General features: G+C 38.5%; 1 protein-coding gene across 13 annotated transcripts in view; it reads left to right on the top strand.

Annotated features, from left to right (window-relative positions):
• Positions 1-13319, top strand: part of SENP7 (SUMO specific peptidase 7) — a 49015-nt gene that overhangs the window by 23819 nt on the left and 11877 nt on the right. For all 13 annotated transcript variants that reach the window (XM_076350019.1, XM_076350062.1, XM_076350053.1 and 10 more), the window contains 8 exons: positions 189-346; positions 1880-2026; positions 3533-3566; positions 4409-4582; positions 7080-7342; positions 8426-8559; positions 9822-9938; positions 11489-11608. In XM_076350019.1, coding sequence (XP_076206134.1) covers positions 189-346; positions 1880-2026; positions 3533-3566; positions 4409-4582; positions 7080-7342; positions 8426-8559; positions 9822-9938; positions 11489-11608 — 1147 coding nt within the window. The remainder of the gene's footprint in view (positions 1-188; positions 347-1879; positions 2027-3532; positions 3567-4408; positions 4583-7079; positions 7343-8425; positions 8560-9821; positions 9939-11488; positions 11609-13319) is intronic.

Below are 13319 nucleotides of genomic sequence, written 5' to 3'. Positions count from 1 at the left end.
TAATAAAGATACAAAGCAGTACTTGTTGCATACACTTTCGTGCATGCAGACCTTGACTGGTTTGGGCAGTGTACTTTGATATTACATACTGCAAGAGAGAATTCTTTGCTCATCTGAAATCCGCAGTGAATGAAACATTCTCAAGTCTGCATCTTGTAGTATATGTATTCTTCTTTTTTCCTCTTTAGTTGTCCTTTCCAGTGACGATGAAGATGGACCTTCTGAACCAAAACGCACAGAGCTGCTGCAGGATAATTTCACTGACAATAAAGAAACAGACAAACAGTCTGACTTCTGTTTCTCAGCAAAGCAATTGGAAGACAAGATGGAAAGTCACACAGAGCAGGTAGTCCAGTTTTTGGCCTATGTATTGTTATGCCAACCCTTTAATTTATTTCTCCAATGTTTTATTTTTTCTTGCATGTTAGAACAAAAGTGAAATGCTTAGAGCAGGTGTGATTAGTCCCAGCAACAAGCAGTAGCTGCAGTAATTTATTTCGCAGATACAATTCTGGACAGTCTTCAGAGAAGATCTCTGGCTCTGAAGCTTGAGTGTTTTTGCAACATACAATGTATTTCATATTTTGAAAATAAACATTTGGAAATGTTTAATATTACAAACAAGGATCAAATAGTAATCTGAGCTAGAGGTGAACGTGATGAAGATAATCTGTGAAAAGTTTTTTTCAGACAATGTTTTATATTGATCGTAGTTTAAGTCAGTAGTTTCTTCTTGTTATCTAGTCCTCTGTTGTAATTCAGTGCATGGAGAAGTTCAAGGATCTTTGTTGACAACAGACAGAGATAGGGTAAAGTTCCCTTTCCTGTGTGGCTAGCAGTGGAATTTGAATCTAAAACTAGCCATAAAGGTTGCTGCCCCATTTTGGACTTGATTAGCCTTGTGCTGCCTGCTTTGACCTGGATTTGGGTTTGTCCTGGTTTCGGCAGGGATAGAGTTAATTTCCTTTCTAGTAGCTGGTACAGTGTTTTGGATTTAGGATGAGAACAAAGCTGATAACACACCGATGTTTTAGTTGTTGCTAGGTAATGCTTACACTAGCCAAGGACTTTTCAGCTTCCCATGCTCTACTGACTGAGAAGGCTGGAGGTGCACAAGAAGCTGGGAGGGGGCACAGCCAAACCGGCCAAAGGGACATTCCATACCATGTGACGTCATGCTCAGTACATAAACTGGGGAAAGCTGGCTGGGGGAGGCTGCTGCTCGGGGACTGTCTGGGCATCGGTCGGCAGGTGGTGAGCAGTTGTACTGTGCATCACTTGTTTTGTGTATAATTATTATTATCATATTATTATTATTATCATTTTATTTCAATTATTAAACTGTTTTTATCTCAACCCACGAGTTTTTCTAACTTGTGCTCTTCCAGTTCTCTCCCCCATCCCACCGGGTGGGGGGGAGTGAGCGAGCAGCTGCGTGGTGCTTAGTTGCCGACTGAAATTAAACCACGACAGGGTTATTTCTGTAATCCTGAAACAAGTCAGAAAAGCCATTGCTGCCTCTTCTTACAGATGCATCATTTTGATCCTAAGCACTGAATTAGAGTCTGTACCTTTGATATCAAAAGAGGGATATTTTTTGTTGCTCTGTTGTTTGAGTTTTTACTTGGCTGTAGATTAATAAAGAGCACAAGTTATGTCTTGGCAATGGGAACTTTAGAGGTGGAGTAAGATACTGTTAGGCACTTAAGGACGTTGTCAGTAATGAATGTAATAACATCTACAGCTTTTTAATATGAAATTCTTACATGGAAATTGGCTTTGGGAGTAAATTCTTAAAAATATAAAGAGAAAATTCCTAAGGTTACAGGAGGGAAGTGTCTCATTTAAATCCCTGTAGTAAATATACTTTTTTTTCCAGTTTTTAACAGAGTCAATTGAAGATAAATGTCCTGTCAGCTTACCTTCTGAAAGCACACCTAGAAAACAGATGAACCCAGCATTGGATGTTGAATTTGATAGTGTATACATAGGGAAATTTAAATGGTTATCAACAAGTCCTGCTAGGGTAAGTTGTTCTATTATGGTGATATTTTGAGAATATTTAAAAATTAAAATTCTGGTTAAGCAAAGCTAGTGGTACTTAGTGTGGAAGCACTGAGTTTTGATTATTGTTGCATAAAATTGCTTTGGCTAAATGATGGAGTGCATAGTCCATGACCTCATACGTTTGGATTGCTGTCAGTAGAAAAGCTAACTGTGATTTTCTGTGGCTCCAGTTTTCAGAGGAAAAGGTTCTGTATAAATGCTGTACTGGAACAGAAATGACACTGAGGAAGCCTTTCACAAATTCTAACGGAAAAATAATGGCTATGTTAGAGTTAATGTCACTTGAAATAAACAACAATTACTTTTCTCGGAAATAGTACAGATATTAGAATAAAGTAATCCATGGTGATCAGAGTTCAGATATATACTATGTGCTAAACTTTCCTTTGAAACAGAAAATTGCTTGTTTTGTAGCTTTAAAGAGCATAAAAACAACACTAAAAGCGTTAACACATAAGCAACGTGCTACTCACAGGGTGTAGAAATGTAAGTGAAGGTGTACTTCAAATGGAGTACCAGCTGCAGGAGTTTCAACAGGTCTTTGACCAGGCTCATTCTAGATATTGCAATTGAAAAATAAATGTTTGAACATGTATATCTTTTTTTGCTTACAGTAAGACATTTTGAAATCTTGGATTGTAATAATAATTTCAGCTTTTCACAGAACAGTTTTGTGCAGCAGTGCTCATGTAGTAATTAAAACACTTCATAGAAATTTTCTAAATTAATATGCCAAAATCATTTGAGAGATGAGTTGAAATATTTTTAGAATCAATGCTTTTAGGTGGAAAATGAAATTTTTCCTTGGAAAAAACAACTTTGTGCTTAATGTGGTAACGTAAGAGAAACCTCTTCACTCAGTGTATATGACAACCTTCTGCCAAAGTGACAATAAAGTATTCTTTATTTACCCGAGTCTTTTTAACGTAGCAGCAGCGTAAGTGGAAACTCTAAAGGCCTTTAATTCAAAGGTTAATGTAAATAGCAAAGTAACCCCCCAGTGTTGGACCATTTATATAGTGTCCTTAATTCAAATAGTGCAGCTGACTGTCTTTGTTATGGGGTGCTTACAAATAAGCTCCTTTTGTCCCAAGTGTTCATCATTTTTTTTCTTCTTAAGGAGCCTGTAGGCAGCTCTGCAACTTTCTGCTTACTTCTCAGTGCTGAGCACCTCTGGAAGTCATTTTTCTGTCATTCAGATTCTGCAATATATATTTAGGAGTGTTGTTTTAGGTAAAATAGGCAATATTAAGTCTCAAATTAGGCATATTGGACTTGGCAGTGTTAGGTTAACGGTTGGACTCAATGATCTTAAGGGTCTTTTCCAACCTAAATGATTCTGTGATACCATTTTCATTTTATTTGGCCATAAGCGAAGAAAGATGTGCAGATAATTAAAAATTCTTACTTTGTTTTAATCAATTTGTAAAAAGCAAACTAATTTTTTTTTTTTATCTTATTTCAGTTTACAACCAAGTATATTACAATCCCATTTCAGGGTAAGAGAACTTTTTTCTTTAGCCTTCTCTTAACTATATCTTTAAAGTATTGCATTAAAATACTCGGTATATATTTATATTATGAATAATTTATAATCTTACTTGCTTTCACAAAGACCTTAAATAATTTTTTAAATTTATATTTTTCAATAAATAACAAGTATTGGTGTCGGTAGTGTAAGCATTAATATCTTAGCAGCTTCTTACGCTTTTAAGGTGAACTTGTAGTTTTAATGGCCTTGCCTCCCGCATTCCTGCATATATTGTGTTGAACTATAGCAAATATGACTATGCATGTTTTTGAGGTGAAACATTAATCTTTTCAGATTAGTGTTTTAGACCCTTAGGTTTATGAAAGAAAAATGTATGAGTTGACTAAAGCTAAGAGGAATGTAACTGTAGATTTGTATTCAGTCCATTTTCCGAAGATGATGTGTGGTTTCTGTATCTTGTAGGAGAAGGTTTGTGAGCAGTTCTGAATTGGGTTGACTAAAAGCAAATAGGAGTTAATGATTTGCAATATTTTTTCTATATTTATAGGTATTAACTGTGGTTATTCTGAGAAAAAAACAGTTGTTTTTTTTCATTAAGAACCCTGCATTTAGTTGTTTAGCTTTTGGTGTTACAGTTTGGTAACTTTGTTTTATGTAGTTTGATATAACTGATTTAAGTATTAAATTCTCAACACATTTTATGTAGTGCCAGGAATAAAATCTACAAGTACTGTTGTAATACACTCTGATTGTACTTACATCTTAGTATGTAATTACTATAACATGTATGACTTTATAATTACCCATGGCCGTGAAAGATATGGTTATTTTAAATTCTATTTTCTACAGTGGCTCTTAATAAGAATATTAAGCTGACAGTGGATACTCTGGATCTGAGAAGGTTTGGCTTGTGGAGAAGTGATGGTGGCTGTTCTTCAACAACGATCATTTTCCTTTGGTTGTCTGTGGATTATGTAGAAAAGATTGAAACCCAATTAGGAAAGTTAGTTATCAGCAAGCCATGTGAGTAATCTCTTTCCTTAAATGCAGTGAAGAGGTTTAATATATGGCATGTCAGTAAAGCAGTTATTTTACAGTTGTGCTTCTGGAATACTGAGGAAAGCCTATAGCTTTTTAAAGATAAGTTGGTCAGTTTTGCTTTTCTAAAATGCCTCGCTATACTTGTATTTGGAAGAAAAATTTAACATAATGTGATTAAAAACTACTGCTACTTAATAAAAAGACCTTGTAACACAGTTCAGTTGTAAGCTGTGTGAGGAGGCCTTCTGAAACTAGGCTTGTGTATGATGAAGTATCTCTCCCTTTAAAGTAAATGGGATGTTTTAAGTGTCCTTAGTCTTGAGTAATGTATATGCTAGACGAAAGGCTTGGCAGATAAAGGTTGATTTGATCTTTGACAAGACTGCATTGGGCCATTACATTATTACCGGAGAAAATTTCTACTAAAGGCCGAATGGGCTATTTAGTCTGTAGGGTCTTATGGACTGGCTCTATTTGTTTTTCTAGCATGAAGCTCTGTAAAACTGAATATAACTTTTGCTCAAATATTCAGAGTGGCACAATCACACAATTACATTAGCAAAATCATTGGAAAATGACATCTAACAAAATTATGATGTCAGTTGCCTGTGTGAAATTTAACAGTATGTTTAGCCTGTACAATCCCCACCTGTATGAAGAAAAATTATAAGTAATGTTAACTTTACATAAGGAGCACGAGTAGTTTGAAGTGAGATACTGAATGAAATTTTAGCAGTGAATTACCTTTACTTGATGGAAGTTTATCAAAGTTACTGGTAGCTTCTATAGACCCAGCTCCCAGTGAAATGAGCGGAATCTGAGTATGAAGCTGTGAGGCACTTTTTAATCTTAGGTTTATTTACCTTGATTACATTCTTGTTGTAGGAGAAACCTTCAGGAGTTGTTATTAAATTTTTCTGTGCTTGAATGTTTTATGCCTTTTAAATATGTAGCAATGTAAATATTTTTAAATGTATGTAGAGACTTGCTGAAACAAATCAGTGGTGGTTTTACAGGTTGTGGAAATGGTTGCTATGATTCTGCTCTGCCTTCTTAGTGTGTTAATATTAGAGGAAAACATATTGTGCCAGATCTGACAGCCTGAGAGGGGTGAGGCTGCTGCAGCTCCATGTCCCCAGGTCCAACCAGTAGCAAGGCTGAAGATGTAGTCCCAATAGGTAGAGCACACAGAGCACACACCCGCGCCACATATATACATAGCTGGCCACACAGATAACACAGACACACAGCACTCATACAGACACAGATAGCAGCAACAGCCTCATCCTGCTCCCCTCTCTGGCTGAGCAGGATGGCGGTCCACTAGTGAGAAAGTATATATATATATATATATATATATATGTGTGTATATATATACTTTCTCTCTCTCTCTCTCTCTCTCTCTCTCTCTCTCTCTCTCTCTCTCTCTCTCTCTCTCTCTCTCTTCCCCCCCCCCCCTCAGCTGGGCTCAGACACTCAGTCTGCCCAGTTGCTGGCCCTGGATCCCAACTGCCCAGTTGCTGGCACCTGGACATACAAGCCACTGAGGCTACTGCCAGTTGCTGGTACAGACCGTCATGTGCACACAGCTAGCCAGGACTCCCCGGGTCCCAACAGCTGACCCCCGTGTGCTCTCATCCTTAGAGATACACAGGCAGTCTCACAGCCAGAACTGTCCCTTAGGGACCTGCTCACCCCCCTGGCTCCCAGGGCAGTTCACCTATTCACCTAGTTTGGCTGTTTGGCTTGATCTTCACTAGCAATCACATGCTCACTTGCACATGCGCACTCACTCCAGTTGCTGCACTCAGACCCCCATACACACACATGAAATAGAGAGTCCTTCACCCAGGAGAGAGTTAGAAAGGAATTTAGTAAGAAGATAGGGCAGACTGCACTGATCAGGGCACGGCCAGACAAGTGCACTGACCAGCAAAGTATTTAGATGCAACTGGTCCTTTTTATGCCCTTAGCCCTCTGTTTTCCCCACACTTCTTCCTTCCCCGATCACCCAAATGCCTCCCTTTTGCCTGCCTTTGGTTCTTCCCTGAAACATCCCATAGTAAGTCCTGTGCAATCCCAAAATGCTCTTCCCCTGCATCCCATCACATGTGCCGTACACCTCAGCAGCAACCCTCCCTCAGTTCAAAAGGTGCTCTGGCATGGACTCATCTTGATGGGTGTCAGGTCTGGACCCTGGGGCTGAGGATCTCCTGGGACAGCCCTGGGAAGGGCCCAGACCGGGTGTCCCTCCCTCCCAGTCCTTAATTCGGGTTCCTACCTGCCATTGTGCCTCTGTGCTCCTCTGGGCTTATGGAGGTGGGCCTTTAGTGGGCTGATGGCCCCTGCGATGAACCTGGCAGGGTATTATTTGGGCTCCCCCTGCTGCCATTGTCTCTCTATGCTCCTTTGTGGGTGTGCAGACAAGTTTTTATCACATAACTAATAGTTAATACTATCTGTTCTCTCCTTTTTCCAGCCAAATCTAGTGAATTTGTATTTCTTGAACTGTCCCAACCACTCACAGAATGGGAAGAAGGCAGACTGACTGAATTGATTACAGATGTGAGCAAGAAGAACAGAGCACCAGATCTCCCTGACCTTTTGTCTTTGAAGCAAGCATTACCCTTGTTTAAGGACCTTTGTCCTGAAGAGAGCTCTTTTATGAGTTACAGTAAGGATCTACTAAAGCAATGTATGTCAAAAGAGAATACCTCAGATGCTCATGAGCCTGCAGTTCAGGTTAGTGAGTAGCTGTTGCTTGATTCATCACCACCTGTTGGTGTTCACATATTCTAGTAAGTTTTAGATCAGCCAGTTGCAGAAAATAAATTCTTTCTTAATCCATAGCTCAAAAAAAATCACGTCATGTTTGTCATTTCTCTCACAATGGGACAAGATTTACAGTAAACTAGATTGTGTCCACAGAGGGATAGTGTATAGACCTCATCAGTAAATGGCAAATACTGAAGCTTTAGGTTGACTCATGGTTGCATATGCCTATAACCACAGGGATTTCCTGCCCTTGTGGTGTCTCCAGGGCAGCAAGTTGGGCAGCAGGTTGGGAGTTAATCAAGTAATGAGTGATGGAGCCATTTTTCAGTTGAGCTGGAAGTGAAGGGGTGCAGCAGAGGAGGAGCTGTGTATCTTGCTTGTTCCAGACACCTCTAGTCATTCTTGTGGGGGCTCCACAGCTTGAAATGCCAAATGATTCCTAAGGCTTCTGAGGACATGTGGCTCTGCAAGTTAATTTGTTAATACACCTCCCTCTGAGGAGTCAATGTCTCAACCCAACCCCACATCATTGTCACTTGAGAAATTACATATGTTTGTTCCCATCAGTAGAAAGCACAGAGACAACAGATCAATCTGGCTGTGAAACTGGGAACTTAAAAATTGAGCCAGCCAGTTCAAATCTGTATCATTTTTAGGCAAATTGTTAAGAACTAGGTTTTCCAACCTTCCAAGCATACACAACTCTTAGTAAGACAGTCTGATACTTGTCTCCATCCTTTCAGGTCCTGTTTCTTGTCCAAAACCAATTCTGTGTCACTTGGCTGAATAATGCTTAAACAGTTTTAGAGAGAGGTTATGAACAGATGAAGACCTGTCATCATTTTAAAAGGGACATAACTTTTTTATTGTCTGAACAGTGGCACATTTGCCTAAAAACTGATGTTTACACTTCTGCTCTCCAGCAAGATTCCCCTTCAGTGATGCAGGGTACTCCTGTGGGCTTCAGGATTGGTTTTTGTGTGTTCTGTTTTACATATCAAGCTGTGTAATGCCTTTTACTATTATTATTGTTTGGATTTTTTCTGGTAGGAATCAAAACGAAAAGTGGCCAGGCCCAGTTATGCCCTTGCGAATAAGCAGAATAGTGGTTGCTATTCTATCTCTCTGTCCTCTGCACTGAATGAAGAATGGAAAGAAGTAAGAGAAACCGGAGCAGTTAAGAAGTAAGTATATTTCATATAGATGAGAAGGTGAAAATAAAACAAATGGAATAAACAAATTGCTGGAATAAAAGCATTCTCTAGTTGATTTGAAAGTTTTGTGTGAAAGATGCTCTAGAAATCTAAAATATCACCAAGTATGAATGTAGTTATTCCTGTTTCCATCCTGATAGTTAACAGACAAAATGGATGTGTTACAGGATGACAGAAAATCTCACTGAAACTAGAGGATACCTGAACTGTGACTACAAGCTCATATTATGGATGCATCAATGGGAGGGTGGGGACCTCATGGCCTCTGTGAGTGTCCATCTAAGTCCATATCACAGCAAAACTATTGCTAACTTAAGCTGAGCCTTTTTTTTAATCTAAACAATGTTTTCTTTCACTGTTCTGTCACACTTAATCTATTTATAACTAGTTTGTCATACAATTTACTAGTTAGTACAGGAGCTTGGTTAACAAAGCTTGGAAACAAACCATTTGGAAAACAAATGGTTTCTCATTAGAAAATGAGAACACACAAATGTGTAATGCAGCAAGATGCTATGAGAGCACTGACATGCCTCAGTTCTGTCTGCACTAGCCTGTTAATCCTCTTACTTCTAGTATGGCAAACATTAGTGAAGTAAATTCCTCTTAAGAACTCTTGCCTTTTGCCGTCACTGTTTTTACTGAGGGTGTAGCAGTTGGTTTTGTTTCTGCAACAGCAAAAATGCTCAGTTCATGGTTCCAGTTAAGTAATACGGTTGTTAATCTAGAGCTTTTTAAATACATTTTTAATACTAGCTTTAGAAGTAACTTGGGCAGTTTCAAACCACTTACAGTACATAATGCTGCATGCTGCGTAAACCCCAGTTTCCTGCTTGGAAATGTGGGTGTCCTTATTGGAGTCTTAATGAACAGAAAAATCACTGTTCATTCATACCATTTGAGAATATGTCCCCTAGTATTTCTTCCCATTTTATATAACCATTTGTCAATTACTTTTATCAAAAATAGAAAAACAAGATGGAGGGAAAAATAATCTCCTTTTCAAAAGTTTTCTCAGAATTTAAGCGTGCAGTGGGGTGCATATTTCTTTTGTAATGCTTAACTATTGGAGGAAGAAATTATAAAGGACTTTTGAGTTAGTCAACAGTTTTGAGAACTACCACTTTTAACAGGTTTTCTAGAAAATCTTCTATACGTGGAACAGCCATACAAAGAAGAATGTTATGTAAAACACAGTTTGTCACTGTTATGACGTGATTTGTGTTTTCTAGTTTAATTGTTTATCCACCCCCACCTGCAAAAGGAGGACTGGGAGTCACAAGAGAAGACCTAGAGTGCTTAGAATATGGAGAGTTTCTCAATGATGTCATCATTGATTTCTATCTTAAGTAAGTAATCACAGCCTTAATTGTACCTTTCTTTTTGGGACCTGATATGGACTTGAATGTTACTGTAAATGTTGGTCACTAAATATGATACAACAATTTTAGAAGTAACAGTATGATGAATTTGTAAGTTGGGCTTTTTTTAAAGCTTTTATCTATTCTCAGTAGTTTCATTTGTTTCAATTTCATTCTTCTTGTCCCTCTAAAGGTCTGTGATGTAATCCAGACAGAATAGCTGGGGGAAAAAAGCCTCTTGGTGACCTCACAGAACAGAAAGTGCTGAGCAGTTTTAAGCAGGCAGTTGAACAAAGTAGAGGGTCTGTACTAGGTAGTTTATTTAATAAGTTTGCATGAAGTGGAGCATCCTGTGCTATTCTGTGCGAGGGTTCAGGAATTCTTCTGATGCACAGCTCCTGCAGAAAGGAACACAGCTAATACTTCTTGAGGAAGTGGTGCAGGGCTTACCTGCTTCATGCCATCCTGCTAAAGTTGCTTGTGAAAACAAGTTTTCCAGAACCAGCATTGTGGGCCACCATTCCCTAAAGCTGAGATTTGGTTTCCTTATGCTGACTTAAACCTAAGCAGAATTCTGGCTCTTTTGAAGGTTGTCTGCAAGAATTCCATTTTTCTTGGCATCTAGCATGGCTGCGGTAACTACAAGCAATAGGAAGCCAGTTAAAACTTCTTGTCTAGAGGAGTGGGAAAGGAAGCGTGTACCAGAGTGTTTCGATGTGGTTTTACAGCAAAGCCACCTGTATTTTGCTCTAAACTAGAAATAAATCGTGCAGTGTGGTCCTCTCAATAGCTGTAGCTTCATCTCGCCAGAAAAGGAAGATTTGAATAAAGGAATTTAATGCAATCATTGCAGAAACCCCTCTACTTTCTGAATTTGTTAGACTTCCCACATTCTCAGTTTTCTTTGTGTTGCAGGCTGTGTCATGTATGACTGTGTTGCCCAAGTCTTCAGGTGAAGCTGGAGGCACCTTGTGTAGGATGACTGCAATTATGAGAGCTTTGGCCTTCTAGGATGACAGAATAAACACTCAAGCTGATGTTTATAGTAAAGTGATCAACAGTAAAATCACACAGAACGAGTACCTGTAGAATATTTGCCTTAACTTTCACATGTATAATGTGTAGAAGTAAAATGGACAATTTATAGTACTGAACTGTTCTACGCTTTTTGTATATACAGGAGTATAACACTCCACAGGCTTGTACTTGGTTAGGTTTTCAAGCCTGTCTTAATTGCAAGGGCTAGAAACCTAACTCTAAAAATAAATTGAGCAGTATTAATACCGGAGCACAAACCTGAGATAAAAAATAACTGCATTCTTAGTAGTTGCTTGGCTGTTACATACTCTGATGATGTCCACTTGTGCATATTGAAAATAGAGTAGAGAGAAAAGTTTGGCATGATTAGCGGCTGTGAAGGCAACTGATAGTAAGCATAACCTGAGTATGATAAGTCATTAAAATAATTGTCCTTTTTTATCAGTAATGGTACTTTCTAGAAAAGGAATTTAATGATTTCCTTCTTTTTTCTTTGGTAGATACCTGTTGTTGGAGAAGGCACCAAAACATCTTGCTGATCGTACACACATTTTTAGCAGTTTCTTCTATAAGTGCCTGACCAGGACAGAAAAAAACTCTGAGGGGGATCTCAAAGTTTCGTAAGTTCATTTTAGATGCCATTATGACCAGAAATAAGCTATCTGTTGATGCCACTTGGAAGTTCTGCAGATCATCTCCTAATTAGCACATAAAATAGTAATCAGTGTTCTCCAAAGGATTAGTGGTTAAATGTTGTAACTCACAATTTAAGCACACGGGTGCTTTTCGTTAAAATCTACATGTGATTCATACTGAATATGAATGAAAATGTTATCACCTTGCTCCAACTTTATCTGAATCTGTACTTCAGACAATTATTTATGTATTTTGATCTTTTTATTATAAACTCAGCGTTTTGCAAGGTATGCATCATTTTAAGAAATTGCACTTCTAAAAATATTTTTAGATTTACCACATATTTCATTTTGGTAATAAACATATTGGTAATAAATTATTGTCCAAATTTTTAGTAAGAAAATTTTCTTACATACAAAGTTTACACACTTGTTTATTAACACTTAAGTGCACTGGAATTGGAGAGTTTCACAAAAAAGGTGTCATTAAGAGCTCAAGAACCCTGTATCACTTTGTGTTTCCAGCTAAGACTGTATAAAGGGTAGGACCATCCTTAGCACACTTTCCGTTCCTCCTCAACACTAATGTTTGAGAGTGGAGCTTGCCCTGCCACTTCACTTACAGTGATGATCTGCCAGCAACTTTCATTCTGTTTTCATCATTCAGCTTATCAAAGTTTTTTTTTCTGTTTCTCTGAAGTGATTTTTCTTCTGTTATCCATGAAGTCACCAGGTTTTTCATTCTAATGGCAAACAAGGCCACCTGCACAAAGAAGTGTGCTATCTTGTTCGTGTTAGAGTCACTGCTGGGTGAAAGCTATGTTAAAGGGAAAAAAAGCAACTTCTCTAGTATTTTCAAAGATGTCTCAAAAATTCAAGGAGCTGTGCTTGAGAGAATGTATTCCATCATTTTACTGTCTTCTGACCCTGAATGTTCTGAGGCGGAGACAAAACTATTCTTGTTAAGAATGCTGTTGTGCCTTGATCTGATTCCTTTTACATGGCTATCCATACATCCTTTTACATGACTATCCATAACCTTCTTGAGGAACTAGAATGGCACTCTTAATTCACCATGTTTCAAGGACTGTAGCTGCTCTGGATCAGGAGATAGCTTTGGAAGTTCTAGTTTTGTGTTTGGGCTTAGATACTTACCTGGTGATTACAGGTAGTGGGTTTTGTTTGTTTCTGAGGGGTTTTTTGGATAAATGGATAGTGGTAAATTGGGCTCTGTACTGTTGTAAATGAAATTAATATCAACTGATGTAGCTGCTTAACTTAAAGACCCTTTGCTTCTCTTTCTTCACACTGCTTAGGCAGTAGAGTGAGAAAGCTCCTTCTATAGGTGCTCTCCCAGGCTGCAAACGGCCTTCCCCTTTTAAGTTCCCAGTGCTTCTAGAGTCACGTAGCAGAGGAAGTTTGTAGCAAGTCTTCACTTAATGCTGGCCCATGCAGAGTCCCACAGCAGCTTGTTTTTCCATTCCTCACTCCTTTTCTCCCATTCCTCCTCCACTGAAGTTACGTTTCTTGATCACAGATCAGGATGGAATCAGAATGGTAATAGGGATGTCTCCTGAGTAGAGTGAATTTTGCTTTCAGATCATATAGGAGCAAGTTCTATGAACCGTTGGTTTCTATTTCAACTTGTGCAAACGAAGAAAGTTGAAACTAAATTTAGGTTTCTTCTCAAGTTTTT

The sequence above is a fragment of the Aptenodytes patagonicus genome, chromosome 1 (assembly GCF_965638725.1).
Source record: "Aptenodytes patagonicus chromosome 1, bAptPat1.pri.cur, whole genome shotgun sequence".
NCBI lineage: Eukaryota > Metazoa > Chordata > Aves > Sphenisciformes > Spheniscidae > Aptenodytes > Aptenodytes patagonicus.
Note: the sequence above shows the minus strand (reverse complement) of the source record. Positions and strands in the feature narration are given on the sequence as shown.